At 52.9% G+C, this 14,951-nt stretch overlaps 5 protein-coding genes across 5 annotated transcripts; 2 read left to right on the top strand and 3 right to left on the bottom strand.

Moving 5' to 3' along the window:
* Nucleotides 1-401: 401 nt before the first annotated feature.
* Nucleotides 402-1,859, top strand: EV422DRAFT_551284 (DnaJ domain-containing protein; the record flags this gene model as incomplete). Its single annotated transcript, XM_053071828.1, has 7 exons — nt 402-512; nt 591-672; nt 749-817; nt 872-961; nt 1,026-1,264; nt 1,336-1,640; nt 1,706-1,859. The coding sequence occupies 7 exons, from the start codon at nt 402-404 to the stop codon at nt 1,857-1,859; spliced, it is 1,050 nt and encodes a 349-aa protein (XP_052923396.1).
* A 127-nt stretch (nt 1,860-1,986) lies between these two features.
* Nucleotides 1,987-5,657, bottom strand: EV422DRAFT_187407 (uncharacterized protein). The gene is made up of 15 exons (XM_053065179.1): nt 5,459-5,657; nt 5,239-5,378; nt 5,075-5,150; nt 4,984-5,006; nt 4,732-4,914; nt 4,645-4,669; nt 4,463-4,585; nt 3,738-4,398; nt 3,345-3,684; nt 3,204-3,278; nt 3,113-3,132; nt 2,917-3,060; nt 2,538-2,844; nt 2,399-2,467; nt 1,987-2,307 (listed from the first exon to the last, which is right to left on the bottom strand). The coding sequence occupies exons 1-15, from the start codon at nt 5,550-5,552 to the stop codon at nt 2,095-2,097; spliced, it is 2,493 nt and encodes an 830-aa protein (XP_052923395.1). The 5' UTR covers nt 5,553-5,657; the 3' UTR covers nt 1,987-2,094.
* A 517-nt stretch (nt 5,658-6,174) lies between these two features.
* EV422DRAFT_499037 (Dolichyl-phosphate-mannose-protein mannosyltransferase-domain-containing protein) lies at nt 6,175-9,422 on the bottom strand (the record flags this gene model as incomplete). Its single annotated transcript, XM_053068059.1, has 10 exons — nt 6,175-6,767; nt 6,842-7,246; nt 7,315-7,532; nt 7,598-8,064; nt 8,134-8,213; nt 8,280-8,293; nt 8,357-8,435; nt 8,496-8,670; nt 8,755-8,988; nt 9,351-9,422. The coding sequence occupies 10 exons, from the start codon at nt 9,420-9,422 to the stop codon at nt 6,175-6,177; spliced, it is 2,337 nt and encodes a 778-aa protein (XP_052923394.1).
* Nucleotides 9,423-11,017: 1,595 nt separating this feature from the next.
* Nucleotides 11,018-11,527, bottom strand: EV422DRAFT_589796 (cytochrome b5-like heme/steroid binding domain-containing protein; the record flags this gene model as incomplete). Its single annotated transcript, XM_053073512.1, has 1 exon — nt 11,018-11,527. Exon 1 carries the CDS (start codon nt 11,441-11,443, stop codon nt 11,018-11,020), a length of 426 nt encoding a protein of 141 aa, XP_052923393.1. The 5' UTR covers nt 11,444-11,527.
* Nucleotides 11,528-12,166: 639 nt separating this feature from the next.
* EV422DRAFT_187299 (Rtr1/RPAP2 family-domain-containing protein) lies at nt 12,167-14,715 on the top strand. The gene is made up of 6 exons (XM_053065178.1): nt 12,167-12,566; nt 12,636-12,886; nt 13,293-13,334; nt 13,399-14,181; nt 14,244-14,390; nt 14,454-14,715. The coding sequence occupies exons 1-6, from the start codon at nt 12,327-12,329 to the stop codon at nt 14,575-14,577; spliced, it is 1,587 nt and encodes a 528-aa protein (XP_052923392.1). The 5' UTR covers nt 12,167-12,326; the 3' UTR covers nt 14,578-14,715.
* The last annotated feature ends 236 nt before the right edge of the window (nt 14,716-14,951 follow it).

Genomic DNA, 14,951 nt, shown 5'->3' with positions numbered 1-14,951 from the left:
GACGACCGGTGGTTTGGCTCCATTTGCGACCGTCACTGCCACTCATAACGCTTATCTAGCTCCTGCGCCTTGCAGTATAAGGCAGCGTTTGCAATAATCAGCTCGTTGCTATTCTCCGTCTGCTTCTGCTCGTGAGAAAGGAAAGTCTCGATTTACCTGAACCATCCGTATTACTGGGTTAAAACTTAACAGGTAACCATACAAAAGTCCATGGTGGCCGAGAGAATGACGGCAAGCACTTGGATGATTCACGCGGAACTCTGTCAATGTCGAACTCCGACGATCAAGCCCTCAAAATATTGGCAAGCGGGGCTTTTCCAAGTATTTTGAGGGTGGGTTTCATCTTCGGCCACGCCACACACACTTCTCGAGGTCCAAAGCAGCGAGCCGCAGCTGGGATCATGGCTGCGACAGCGGTTTCTTCCGTAGGAGACTACTACAAAGTCCTCGGCATCAACAGATCTGCTGACGATGCAGCTGTGAAGAAGGCATATAGGGTCAATGCTTTGAAGGTAGTTTGCTTGATAGACGTCGTAATCGCAAGTATGACATGACTTCATTCTAACCTGTTCATGCCCATTGCCTGCTAGTATCACCCTGAGAAAAACATCACGCCAGAGGCAATCAAGCAGTTCCTAGCGATTGGCGAGGCTTATGATGTTTTGATCGATTGTGGGTATACGGATTGCGAAGCGATTTCCCACGTTCAAGATATTGGCAACTAGACATAACCATCTCTGATCCCCAGCAAAACGACGGGCAATATACGATCAATATGGTCCAAATGGACTAAGGAACGGCGTCGCTCCTCGGGATGGTATGTTTGTCTTTATTCCGAGAAACAGTAGATGCATTACTCACAGCCTCGTAGGATTTGAAGGATTTCCCGGAGGATACAATTACCATGGCAACCCAGAGGAGACCTTCTCGAAGTTTTTCGGCGGGACAAATCCATTCTCCGGTATGCCTCTGTCAAATGGTTCTCTGGAGCCGAGGAATAGCTGACGTTTACGCCACTTTTACAGACTTCTTTGCGGTCCATACATCTGCACCCGCGCTCAACCAGAAGGCTGGAGCTCCTCCAACTTTTGGACCAAAGTTCGGTGGACTTCATGGGATGAATCGTCCGGACGGCGCTAGTGATGGTGCCAGTGGAAACCCTCTGAATGGGCCGACGCAGGACCCTGCGATAGAGCATGATCTAGTTTTGACGTTGGAGGAGTTGTATTTGGGAACGGTGAAGAAGCTAAAGGTTTCTCGGAAGGTACAATTTGGAAATCCATTTTCCCCGAAACCATATCACGCAGACCTGAATTGATGGACGGCTCAATCTAGACGTTGACTTCGGATAACACCACAACAACTCCCACAACCAAACTTCTGACGCTTGATGTCCACCGCGGCTGGCGGGCAGGCACCCGCATCACATTTCCCCGAGAAGGCGACCAAGGTCCTAACAAAATCCCTTCCGACCTGACCTTCATCGTGAAAGAGGCACCACACGAGTTCTTCAAGAGGGAAGGAGACGATCTCATCTACACAGTGCATATACCATTATCGAAAGCGCTTGTAGGATTGATTGTGGAAGTCAAGACCTTGGATGGACGAGTGTTGAAGGTCCCCGTGAATGAAACCGTCCAGTAAGTTCAAAGATCCGAGAGGAGTACTCAAGCATTATGAGCGGCTGATTCCATGTTTCTTTCAGCCCGGATTACGTGAAAGTGATATCAAACGAGGGAATGCCCATATCCAAATCCCCCGAGCAAAGAGGGAAGCTGTTGATCAAGTTTGTGATTACTTTTCCGACATATCTTAGTGAGAAACAGAAGGGCTTGATACGGGAAGCGTTGCCGGGGTAACAGAATAAAGTTGAAAACATCTACACCCCTGCTCTGTCCGTGGCATCACAGAGCGAGCGAGCATCAGAAACGCTTTATGGCAACGCTCTACAAAACAGATGTAAAAAGGGTATATTGAAAGAGTTTTTGGAGAACAAAAAAAAATGTCCAGACACTTCCTTCAAGTTCATACGCCGATCGACTCTTCCACTCTATATCTACATGACAGGTCAGCAGCTACATGCAGACGGAATTATCATTTGAACCATTTGAACCCCTTGTTCTTCTTCACGCTATGTTTTCGGACGATGGCGGGTAGGTCTCGCGCCTGTTCTTGCTGGGGGACCTTTCGCCAGTCCTGTGCAATATCATGCAGCAAGTGCTCAATTCGCTCGAGGCGAGTCGAGAGTTGGTGCGTTTCGCTTTGAAGACGTTCGACGTCTCGGATTCGCGCAACAGAGGCTTTCGGCTGCAATGAGAGAAGCACGGAACGCGTGATCAACATTTCTGGGCTTTTCCGAGAAGCAATCGTCCGATTTCATAATGCTGAGGGCACCAACCTTCAGGGTGTATCCGGGGATATAGTCCGTCATGCCTTCGGCGTTCAAGTGGATTCCCGATGCTTTCGTCTAGATGTGTGCAATTGGAAACCACACGTCAGATGGCAGTTTTCCAGACACAGTGGCATACAATACGTACCCTCAAAACGCTTCCAGAGGCCTCCAGATTTTGCGGTGTTGTAACTTGCGGATCACCTGGAGCCACGACAGTGACCTGTTTCTTGACAGAAGCGGCAGCTGCTTGGTCCATTTTGGCTCCGGCAGTGTTTTTCACTTGCTCAGGAGCCGCAGCGTCCTCCTCGTTCGTTTCCTCTTCGTTTGTTTCCTCCTCGTTGTCGGGGCCGACATAAATGGCGTTCTCTCGGTGACATCGGCTGATCCACTCTCTAAACAGTCCGTTGCAGTAAAATCGCACTTCAAACAGCGGGTCCTTGCGTTGATTACACCTGCATGCATATGCACCACCAGGTGAGCATCGAGTCATCCGAATCATTGATATGACGACGTCAATCTCCTACCACTGGTGATAGATAAGGCCTGCCTGGGTTCGATATTGTCCGAAAACTGTTTTCAAGGTCTTCCGCATGGCGAGGAAGTGCGACGTGGGAATCAGACGTTCTGGTTCGGCGGTGACTTCGTCATGGAGCTGCTGAACAACGATCCTGCAGCACAGTAAGCATAAACGTCAACGCATCACTGGCGGGCACGACTTACTTGATGATAGCATTCAAGCTCTGACATGATGAATCACCGAAGGGCTTAGCTGGATTACCAAATGATGTGGAGAACAAAAGCGGTAGCTTACCCCATAATGCGTGTCTACGGGGTCGTTTCCGCGTACAGCCAGATACTGTTCGGAAGTAATTGCCCATCCATGTGCCTCCAGGAACCTCTTTAGTTTACCGTCGCGCGACCGCATGAATTCCACTATCCGCCCCGCGAGCACCTGATCCTTGAGACAAATATCGTCTTCTTCTGCTTCTTGGGGCTCCATATTGTCCAAATCGTCGTCAGAATACTCGTCTGAATCAGCGTCAGCGTCAGCGTCACCGCCTTCCCCTTCGTTCAGCGTCCCATCCTCGGAACTGCTAGACGAGTCTTCCCACCCCTCCTTCTCGTCCGGTAACACGAACTCCTTCCCCAAGCTCCAGCACCAAAGCCTCCCAACCGCCCAGAGGTTCTTGTCGATCTTCTTGACGAATCGTTCCAGGTTTCCGGCATTTATTCCTCCTTTCTTCGCGTGTTCATCCAGTTTGTTCATGAGCTGTTCGGCCATCTGAAAATCACTGATTACGTGGATCAGATTGTGTTCCTATGTGCTTATCAAAGACGTACTTACTGCAGAATCCTGATCTTATCTCCAACGCCTGCGTAAGCGAACCACGATGGAAGCGTCCAGCCGGAAGGGAGGGCGGAAGTGAAGAGGTTCAATTCTTTGATACCGATGTAACCACTTTCATCAACATCAACACATTCCGCCATCGCTGCCCAGTGCTGAGAGGTAATCCATCTTGCGCAGATCGCACCAGCGGCGGTTGGGTATCGAGTGAAGAAATCCTCATAGAATCCGCTCAGGGCCTCCATGAACACATGGCGAGGCACGCTTCCTTTCCAACGCTCCTGGCGCCAGAGAGCCTGCATGTCGGTGTGTTCAATTTTCTGCCAAGGTCCCGCCTCGACGGCCGTAAGGATCTTATCGATCCCTTCAGTGATGAGCTGTGTTTGCGAATCGAACGCGGTCATGAAGTCCGCGCGGTTTCTCTCCAGGAGCTCGTCTACCGATGCGCCCAGCTCGCTTCGGAGTTGTCGGATGTTTGTAGTGTTGTCATTCATCTCGACCGCGAGCCTTCTCAGCAGATTTTCGGACTCAGCAACGTCCGTCAACTTCACTTCGTGACGTTCCGCGAACTTGTTTGCTGCAATCTCTTCTGGGGACCGCTTCCCCAGAATGGCGAGGATATCGTCCAGCTTCTGGTCTTGGCTGTCGAGCTTCTTATTGGCTTTGATCATCGGGAGGTTAATGTCAGAAGGAAATCCTGAATCTATTTCCGAGGTCCTGCATACCTTCGTCAATCCCAAGCACCGCAACACGGCCCAATGTCTCCGATAGCAGCTTCTTGTCGTTGTCGAACGTCACCGCCAGACTCTTCATCTTGTCATTGTATGACATAGACTTGAGAATGCGGACTGAGAAACACGCTGACGTCAGAGTTGCACATAAGCACGAAACAGCGAAGTCTTCTTACGCATGGTCCCTTTGGTGGTGTAAAGCTAAACGGGAGAGAAGAAGTCAGCCAAAGGCAGATGTCACTACACCACATGCAAACACGTACAGTCAAAAATTCTTCGCATTGCTTGATGTGATCTGCGATAATCTGCAAGACTTTCTTCAAACCACTCTCGTCCTCAACCTTCTTCAGGTCCTTGAGGATGGAAACGGTGTCCGCGACTTGATTACACAAGGTAATCGCCTTCGCATTGTTCTGCCGTCTTTGCAGTTCCAATTTGAACAAAGCCTAGAGAAAGAGGAGACGGTTAGTTGGGAATGCAAAGAAAGGCTTGCAGAATCCCAGGTGGAACCTTACCGTGAGGCAAGACACAACGATGCCTAATTGAGTCAAGATTGTTTTACATTTTCACGTTCGATGAGCGATGGATCGCCTATGCCCCACTTACCGATGACAGGATGGGTAGACGCCACAGCAGTTAATGCGGAAGTCACTTGCTGCACTACTTTGAGCGACGGCGCCAGCTATGGGAATGTTGAAACATCGAGGACAAAAATTCTCAGTGTTTGACGCGTTTCTTGACGTGGCTGCAGATGCAAGGGCCTTCCTTACCTTTGTAACAGCCTCGGCGGTGAGCCCAGATAGCTCACCGCCAGCGCCAAACATCGGGTCCTTGAGCACTTGCGATGCCATGTCGCTCGTGGTCTTCACAGCGGTGTTCACTTGGGTGACCGTTGCTATCATCGCATCCTCTGCGATGGCAAGATGATGTCAAGATGACTTCTCCCTGTTTGACCATTTGCGCATGTTTGCCATTTGAATTCACACTCACCGACAGCCTCAATAGCAACCGTAGTCTTCTTCTGCGAAATGCTGCTGACTAGCGCCTTGGTGTCCACCACCGGGACGTGGAGCTCGCCAACCATCGTGAGAAATGTCCTGGGATCGGAGAGATGGTCCGAACTGCCAATCCACCATGGAACTTTCTCAACGCAATCCTCACAGAGGCTCTATTTATACGTGCCACTTGCCCACCCAAAAATGCCGAATTCGAAAAGCGAGCCTCCGTACAGTAGATCCTGGAAGCCTCCCTGGGAAGCCTCACATCGAACATCAACAAAGGTTGTTCGAAGTTCATGCAGGTCAACCGCATCTCGTCGTACATGTGCGAGTTAACCTTCGAGAATTTGTTCTGCGTTGTGGCTTATGCACGATGGAATCGTGGAATGGTGGACGTTCCTGTTAGTACCTTGGTCATAAAGAACATGTTGACGTGGGAAAAGTTGTATGCAATCATGGACTCCGACCGTCGGACATCTTGTGCAAATTGCAATTCTCCATGTGCGGCGCGGACGGTCGGACCTTCAGACGAGGCGTATATATTACACATATATAGTAGACGTCTCCGAGTCAAACGACAACCAAAAGCAAAAAACAGATCCCCACCGAGCAGGAAGAGAAAGGTCATAAACAAAGCCAAAGAAAAAAAATAAGAATACATCGAGTACGTATCTCCTCTCTGATAATCAAAAATCTGTTTCCGGCTTCTCAAACATCCTTACACCCCCAATTCCACTCCGTCCTCCACTTCAACCCCTCACACCTCTCCTTCGACATCGGCAGCCCATACGTCAGGGGACTAAACGCCACAAACACGGCGATTGTGACAACCACCACCGCCAGGGCCACGACGCATTTAAGGGCGAGCACCCGCGGGTCCGACGCGATGCGCGCGCTCAGTTCCGTTGGTGGGGTGATGACCGGCGGTTGCTGTACAGGGACAGGCTCGTACGGGCGGTGATGCAGTCCCTCCTCGCTAGCGGTGCGTTTCCGGATCTTATGTGTCGGTGTTTTCGGTGGGAGGGATTGTTGGCCACGAGCCCAGTTGCGGAACCAGAGGGGAAGGCGGTATTGACCGGGCCAGGTGGTGACGAGGGCATTCCAGCGGGAGGCGAGGAGGGTGGAGAAGGCGGTTGTGAGGCCCTCGGTGAAGGTGCCGAAGAGGAGGATGGAAAAGTAGAGGGAGGGGAGGTAGTGGTGGAGGAAGAGCTGGCGGGTCATGAGGAAGAAGGGGAGGTAGTGGAGAAGCCAGCCTGTGAAGATGAGGGCTGTTCCTGGGCCTGTGGCTTCTGAAATGAAGTCTGAAAAATGCGAAGTGTGTGAGTGGGGATACTCGTTTATCAGCAGCGTATCAGGAAAGCTTATGGAACTCCACACATACCAGCAAACCTCCTCCACTGCCTCTTCTCCGAAACAACCTCCACCGCCTGCAACACCAAAAACCCCACCAGCGCCGCACCCGCAAGCGACCACACAACCGGATTCCCCACCAAATGCATCTGCGCACTCCCCCCATCCTTCGCCGTCCAAAAACTGATCCCCCTCTTCATCCCCGGCCACGAATCTGGCCTCGACTGGAACGGGTGCGACGCGTCCAGACCGGAATTGATCTTCCACATCATGCGGTGGGCTTCGACGAATTTGGCGAAGAAGCCGGGGGCTTGGTACCGCGTTTTGAGGGAGGTGGGGGGTTGCAGGTCGTTGGTGTTGGATTCGATGCGCCAGGTTGTGAAGGACTTTTTGCCGTTTTTGGCGCATGTTACTTCTTGTTGGCCGTATGCTATCGGTATCATGATACAGTGAGACGAGCGTTCGAACACCCATGACGTGGAGGCAAGTATCACATACCCCACTCTGGAAGTTTGACCTTGTGTGAAAACAGCGCACATCCGGTGTTGACGTGAATAAGCCTAAACTTATGGGTAAGGGCTTTAAGATACACTGGCTGCTCCATCTTTTCAGCCCCGAGAACTTCCACCCGCCAGTGGTCGTTGGAGTCCCCAATGAACCCCACAGCGCCATATGCGGAGACTTCTTGCTGTCCTTCAGTGTCCGTGACGGGCGGGCTTTTAACAACCAAAAGACATCAGTATCCGTTTTCTGACACGGTAGCGGAGACAGACACACATACCGATGATCATGACTATGCATCCTCATCCCCGTCTTAACATGCAACAACCTCACGCTGTCCCCATGCTTAACCCTCTCAAACGTCTTGACATCCGGCGCAAACGCCGTCCCATTATCATATTCCAACGCAGGTTCCACCTTGAACCAACTATTCTCGTCTCCATAAGGGTACAGCGTAACCTGCTGCTGTTTCGATCCGGTGGGATACTTTGCCGGGTGGGAGTGGATGTAACCCCCCGACGTGCCTTCGTGTCTGATAAGCACCGTGGCGCCGAGCCCGATTTCCTCGTAGGTTTCTTTGATTTCGGTGCCGCGGAGGGTGGATTGGAATTCGGGGGACATGAAGCCCGCGCCGGAGCCGGTGTTGGGGAGGGCGAGGAAGTGGAGTTGGAAGATGAGGAGGTAGACGGCGATGGGGACGGCTATTAGGCATAGAGCGAGAGCTGAGAAGCGCTTTGCGTATTGCGTCTGGATATGGATGAGGCGACCAGTGTTACCAAGTGTAGGTTGAGGCGTGATTGCAACAGTCTCACTTACGGGGGTCACGGTCAGGTCAGCTAGTAGCTCCCAGAGATAGTAGACGGTGGAAAAGCCAACCCATGCAATCACGAACAGACCTGATGGACAGAGTGGTGTCAACTCACGCGAGCAAGTGTCGGATAGAAGAACTCCGTTTTACATACCGACCCACTTGACACTGGAATGGACGATGCAATCAATTCATCTGTCAACTTGCTTGGAGATCAAGAATATCTCTTACCTCGCCGCAAGACCTATCCCTAGCCCGGTTAAGAACAGTGATGTCCACCATCTCAGACTGAACGGACTGATCGACATGGCTAGTTAGCATATGATATGTTTTCGCACTCATTCCCACAATGCTTCTCACCTCTCCCGACACGCCTGGAAGTCGGTCCAAGCTTGCACCGCCCAAGCGGTGAAGAACAACAGGATAGAGTCCAGCAGAATCAACCGCGACTGGCAAGTCAGCGCGTTCTCGAACACCACCAGTAGCGCAGTCATAACCGCGATAGGGTGAGATACGGATAAGTTGCGCATTGTTGCATATGCCATCTAGAAAGTGCACATCCGTGAGTCCGAAGCAAAAGACCGAATCTCACACTTCCCCAAAAGCGGTAATGCGCAAGGGATACGTACGGGAACCATAAGAACTCCCATAATCCCCGGAAGTAATCGCATCGAGACGTACGGCACTCTCGGTGCGATGTAGTCCATGCCGATCTCCTTGAAATCAAAGGAGCCATCGAAGCCAGCCATGACTCCACTCGCAGCAATCAACAGCTTGCCCAGTGGTGGGTGGACGTCCATGAAGAACTTTCCGCTGATGTATTTGCTCGCGAACCCTCCGAAATGGACTTCGTCGAATACGACCTGTGGTGAGTAAATCGTGGGTGAGAAAGGATTGCGAGCTTCACCATCCAAACATCAACCACCAACAATCGAACATCCACCATCAAACATCGAACGTTGACCATCAACCATCAGTTGACAAACACGTGGGTGAGGGAGTATTGCGCCTTTGGCGCAATGTGGTGCTCGCTGAGGCTTGCGAAGAAACGCGGTCAGGGGGAAGCATTGCGCCTTTAGCGCAATGTGTGCTGTGCTCGCTCTGGTCGCCCTACCGGTCTCCCAGCCCGAACCAACCCCCTTCGCTTCGCTCGCGACCATCTCCCTTCGCTCGTTGCAGTACAACACCCACGCCCGCTCCCGCTCGCTTTGCGGCCGCGACATACCTGACTAGGATTGGAAAGGCGAAACAGGCGTACCAAAACGCCAATGAGCGTCAACGTCACCATTACACCCATGCTGGCACCTTTCCTGGGCAAGTTCTGCCACTCGCGTCTCGGCCGCAGCTCCTTTGAGTTATTATAATCCTCATCCTCGTCTTGCGGCAAGTTGAGGGCTATTTTTGCCTCGTCAGCGTTGTTGTGCGTCGCGGCTCCCACCCTCCACGAAGCGGCAGCAGTCAGGTGGTTCTCCGTCAGTGAGCGAGAACCGGCGGGAAGTAACGAGTCGCCCTCCATAGAGCTTCGTGGGTTGTAAGCTGTTGGAGTCCGCGGTGGCTGCTGCTCATAGTTCCTGGCATCATAACCACCGTGGTGAATGGGCGAGTGGACCGCGTTTTGCTGCTGCTGCTGTTGGTGATGCTGCATCCGTTGCGTTTGTTGCTGCAGTTGCTGCAGTTTCGCGGTTGCACCGAGGGAAGAACCACTCTTCCGTGTCCTCAACAAATCTTCATCTCCTGGCTGCATGGTCGCGGACAACATCGTCTATTGCGATGAGGAGTTCCAGAGAGGCTCCGCAGCAGAGTGCCCAGTTGGTTGCAAGAACGTATTCGTAGATCAGTGTAAGTACTAAGCACAGGAGGATGTGCGTGAGTTGCTTCTCCGTCCCGGGTGGGAGAGCGAAGTTGGTTCTACTGTGCAAGCCGGAGACGGTGTGTGTTGTGTTGGAGTGAGTGCCAGCAGCAGCCCGCCGCCACGATCAAGGAGGCCAATAAATGATGAGGGCCAAATTCTATCCTAAGAATGACTGCGGGAGGGGCACAGACGCGTGGGAGGGGCCCAACTATTAACAAACAGACATCTTCCCCCGACGACTGGCGACAGACTGGCTTCACACCCAATTATGCTTTTTCAAATCAATGTACAGTATGATGAGAGCATTGTATGTATTATGGGAGCATACATGCAAGCAGCAGCAGCAATTCCAACCTGCCCACACTCTATTTATCATCTATCGTCTACCCAACCAATGGCCCGACATCGCATTAACGTCCTCCACGCTGGTCGAGGGCCCCTATTCAAAATTTCAAAAGTCGCCCCCTTTACCCGCAGCCAGCTGATCGGCTGGATCTTTGACATGGTCATCTCGGAAGGAAGTGATTCGATCTCCCTCAATCCGCAGGCAGGGTGAGCAACAACGACCCCACATCCACCGTCGGTTGAGGGACTGCCACCACCGCACCAGCGACATGAAAACCCGCGTCGTAGGCGCAGGACTCCTTCGAGGTTGGTTGGCCGACGATGTCGATACTCCTTTGCGTTCGCCACCCCGCCGTCCTAACACCCTCATTTCCAGTGTCGCATCTCAGTCCCAGTCCACGTTCCACCACTGCTCCGGCTCCTATATGATCCCGCCGAATGAAGTAGCTGGTCCGTCGGACTCCAGTTCAGGGCGCTGGGCGGTCGTTGGGGAGACGATGGGTGAGAAGCCTAGAAGAGTGTGTCCGGCGCATCCAGGTCCAGCTTGCTTTCGCGGAGCCAGATGTGGTGCAGTTGAGTTGTTAGAAAGGACCGACTCATGTCGATATCGATATCGTTGTGCAGTTGCGTTCACTGATCCCTGCATCAATTGTCCCACGCCGAATCCTCATTGTCCAGAAAGCTCAACCTCCAAATCACACCCCCAACGAATCCTTCCCCTCCTTCCCCTCCTGCACCTCCCCCTCCCTCTCCTTAACCAGATACCCCACTTGACACTTCCCCAACAGCCCATCCACATTAACCCACGGATGCACCTTCATAAACAGCTCCGTCGCATCCTTCCCCGCGCCCCTCAAAAGCTGCCCAGCGCCTCCCGGATGAAACTTGATATAATGCGTAACATTATACACATTCCCCTGCACAGCCATCCAGCAATCATCTCGCGAGCGGTGTTGCGCAACTTCGGAGGGTGTGAACCGTGCGAGCTGCTTGACCCCGCCGCGGAGGTCCCGGCCGCTGAAGAGGAGGCGGGCCCAGTCGAGGGGGGAGTGGCCGGGGGCTAGAGGGACTTTTTTCCGGGGGGTGGAGGGGGAGGAGGCGCGTTGGGGGCCGCCAAGCATGGGGAAGGCGTTCAGGTGGGAGTCGGATTGTGCGGAGGCGGGGCGGGATATGGGCAGGGGAGTTTTGAAAACACTCGGGTCCGGCAGTTGTTGGGTGGCGGATGGCGGGCGGGATAGGTAGGCTGAGGAGGGCGAGAGGGTGGAGGTCCCGGAGAATTGGGTAGTTCGTGGTGCTGGTGGTGGTTGTTGCTGTGCTTGTGCTGGTGATGGCAATGCAGATGGGACCGACACCGACACCGACACGGTAGGGGGTGCTGCCGGGGTCAGGTCAATCACATCCCCTTCCTCCTCCTCCTCGTCGTCGTCGTCGTCGTCGTCTGATCCCTTATCCTCCTTCACCCCGTTCTGCCCAGCCGACACAACAGACAAGTGCCCAAGCTCAATCACATTCCCTTCAACCTCCTCTGTCTGTGTACGAGTTCCATTTGAGGGTTTGGACGTCCCTGTAGTGGCAGTGGTGCTGGGAGCCAGAGGCGCAAGCTCGATAATGTCACCGTCGTCGTCGTCGTTGTCGGAGTTTGTAAATGATTTATCCGAGTCGTAGTCGAGGAGGTCGGCGGCATTGAGGGTGAGCGGTGGGATTGAGGGAATCATTCTTCTTGAGGGAAGGAGGGGAGGTATCGAGGTATGCGACGAGACGGCTAAGCAGCGTCGTTGGTGTTGTGGGTATGGGTCGCCCGGTCTGTCAGGCTCCTCGTGACGTTTTCGCTTGCGTGGGTAACCAGCTTTGTTGTGTCTGACTGTACCAGCGGTCAGGCTGCGTGGACTGTACTGTACATACATACAATATCCTCCTTTTGTCAAAAGTTCAGTGTTACTGTAACAACAGTAATACGCTTCGTTGCTGGAGCCCTCCGCAGCTTTTCTTGGCGAAAGTCCAAACATGCACGCCCCACCAGCACCGAGCCCATTGTCGGAAAGGGGCGCTGGCCTCCCTGGCAACTCTAGTTCCGGGAAGCTTAAAAGTGGTCTGAAGGGAGACAGGGTGGCCAAGGCACGAACAGTAAACCAAAAGGCTGCTGCACAATCCGCTGCTTTGAAGGCTGCCTGGGAGAGGAAGATCTTTGCAGTCCAACGCCGCTTGTTTGAAGGGGCCGTTGCACAACAGCACTTGGCAGCTGCGGTAACCATTGTCCTCTTGTTAGCCATGTTGCGTGTTACCCCTGCTCACTCTCCCTCCCTACGACCACAGGCGAAATACCTATCCCAGTCCGATTATGATGATGTGGTCACCGAGAGGGTGGCGGACAAGCTATGCGGATACCCGCTTTGCGACAAACCAGTGACAGAGATCAAAGGCAAATTCAGGATATCGCGCGCCGAGCAGAAAGTCTTTGACATTACAGACCTTAAAAAGTTTTGTTCATCCGCTTGCATGGCTTCCAGCGATTACTTTCGTGGTCAGCTGTCTGAGGAGCCCGTATACATGACGAATACGAGAAGGTACGCGAGCATGGGAAGCGAGGCCCGCGAGCCTCAGCGAGGAGATACCTTGAGGTTGATTCGCGCAAAGGAGCCGCTAGGCGACCTGGAGGCGAGTGCGGACTGCGCCGAGCGAAGCGAGGAGCAGGTAGGCTTCAGGCAGGCGAGCCACATTGCGGCAAAGGCGCAACGCTTCCCCTAACCACGGTTCTTAGCCTCAGCGAGCTACCGCTTCTCGCACTGCAAATGGTGCGATGGTGCGATGCGGTGCAATGGCGAGCGAAGCGAGCCCCTGTCTTCAACTGTGAGCGACAGCAAACGGTCGTTCTTTCTGTGCGGGACAGCGAGCGGTCTTTTTTTTCATACGCGCATCGTGGTTGATGATGATGGATATTCATTGATGGTCAATGATTCCCTTTCCTTTCAGAACCGCGCCTGTCGAAGTCATACCGGTGGCGTTCTCATCAAGGTACATTTGCCATTGATCGTTGGATATCGCCTCGAAGCATTTCACTTATGCCCTCCAATCTCAGTGACGCTGAAAGCATTGTCGGCATACCAGCTACTCCGCCATCTCGAAATAAGCTCGTGTCTTCATACGTGCAGCATCTGTTGGCAGAAGTCACTACGAAGACGAAGGAAACTGTGGTGGTCAGCGAAAGGAAGGTGGAGGAGATACCCAGCGCTCCGGTGGCGATAGCGGATGCCAGTAGCATCGCCGCAGACATAGAAGGCTACACATTTCGCGTGCGAAAGGTTGCGAAGAGGAGAGCGAAAGGAAAGGCTAGTGATCTAGAGAAGGTGGGACCTTCGACAACCCCAGTTAAAGAGCCGGAACATGGCAGCAACGTGGCAGGGACGGAATCTACTCAGCAGAAATCCGCGGCAGCATTCCCAGATCAAACCCATCCAATCATCCCCACGATATTAGTGGACGGCGAAATCCCCGTCGCAACCGCGAAAGGAAAGATCCGCACACCACGCAATGGACCAACCGCGCCCCACAGACCTATACATCCGACCGTCTTCAAAAGCGATCGAGTGTTAGAGTCATTCGCACCAACCGACAACACCAACAGGACAGGGCAGCCTTCTCGAGACCAAACCAGTGCAGCACTGCCACCAGGACAGCGTGGGAGAAAGAAGCTCGACCTAAAGTTATCCCTCTTTGGCAAAACGGTCACTACCCTCGGACGCATCATCACGCGGGAGACGAAAACATATGTCGCCTCGACGGACGAGAAGCCGGTGGCAGCTCCGGAGACGGAGGAGACACGCATACGCAAACAGATCTTCTGTCAGCGGATAGTAGCCATGTAGGTGCTTCTATATTATCTTTCATTCTCGCAGGTGCGTACACTGACGGTGTTCCCTCCAGTCTCTCTTTGATGAGCAGAGAGTACCAAATATCGACAAACATCCACCAAGACCTCTCAGACCTAATCGCCACCTTATCCCTCACCGAGGCAACAGTCATGCTCCCAACACTCGAAGAATGGGTCCTCGGCGTCATCTTGCTAAAAGTGTGAGTTCCCCCCTTCGCTTGCCTGCGATATCCCTCAGATCACTAATGTCGCCACATCCCCAGGCTGTGCAAACGATCCCCGGTCCTGGCGGGAGAAGTCGACTTTGATGCGAAATGGGAGATGATGCTGGCGAGGGCGGATATTAGCTTGGTGCAGTTTGGGATCTTTGTTGGGATGTTTCGGTGAACGGAGCACGTTGCGCGTATGTAGATATGTAGTGAGGCACAGCATAAACATTTTTGGAAGGAAGGCGTAGTGGTCGGGGAGGCATACTTGTACATCACATGTGCTCATAGGGAAGATTGTATAAACCATTTAGGTGTGATGCATATAACGTACGAAAAACATCCACCTGCTGTTATTATTGATTGTCAACATGAACGGGCGCACTGGATTTGGTCGGGAAATTGAGTTCCATCCCGGATGGGCGACGGATTGATAGTTAATGGTCCGTTCAGTACATGATGCTGCTATGCTACAATGCTACCCGTCCCCATTCATCAGATGTATACATGGCGGAAGCCAGCAAACTTGAAACGGGTACGGCATGTCCTGTACCG

Source organism: Fimicolochytrium jonesii, assembly GCF_025526975.1.
Source record: "Fimicolochytrium jonesii strain JEL569 chromosome Unknown EV422scaffold_22, whole genome shotgun sequence".
NCBI classification, from domain to species: Eukaryota; Fungi; Chytridiomycota; class Chytridiomycetes; order Spizellomycetales; family Powellomycetaceae; genus Fimicolochytrium; species Fimicolochytrium jonesii.
The sequence above is the reverse complement of the archived record's forward strand: the minus strand, read 5'-3'. Positions and strand labels throughout refer to the sequence as shown.

Coding starts and splice junctions, on each gene's coding strand:
- EV422DRAFT_187407 (XM_053065179.1), bottom strand. CDS start 5,552: ATGGTTGGCGAGCTCCACGTCCCGGTGGTGGACACCAAGGCGCTAGTC. Junction 4,915..4,983: donor TCGTTGTGTCTTGCCTCACG/GTAAGGTTCCAC, acceptor CTCTTTCTCTAG/GCTTTGTTCAAATTGGAACT. Junction 3,279..3,344: donor ATATTTGTCTCAAGGATCAG/GTGCTCGCGGGG, acceptor AGGTTCCTGGAG/GCACATGGATGGGCAATTAC.
- EV422DRAFT_187299 (XM_053065178.1), top strand. CDS start 12,327: ATGCACGCCCCACCAGCACCGAGCCCATTGTCGGAAAGGGGCGCTGGC. Junction 12,887..13,292: donor TACATGACGAATACGAGAAG/GTACGCGAGCAT, acceptor CTTTCCTTTCAG/AACCGCGCCTGTCGAAGTCA. Junction 13,335..13,398: donor CCGGTGGCGTTCTCATCAAG/GTACATTTGCCA, acceptor CTCCAATCTCAG/TGACGCTGAAAGCATTGTCG.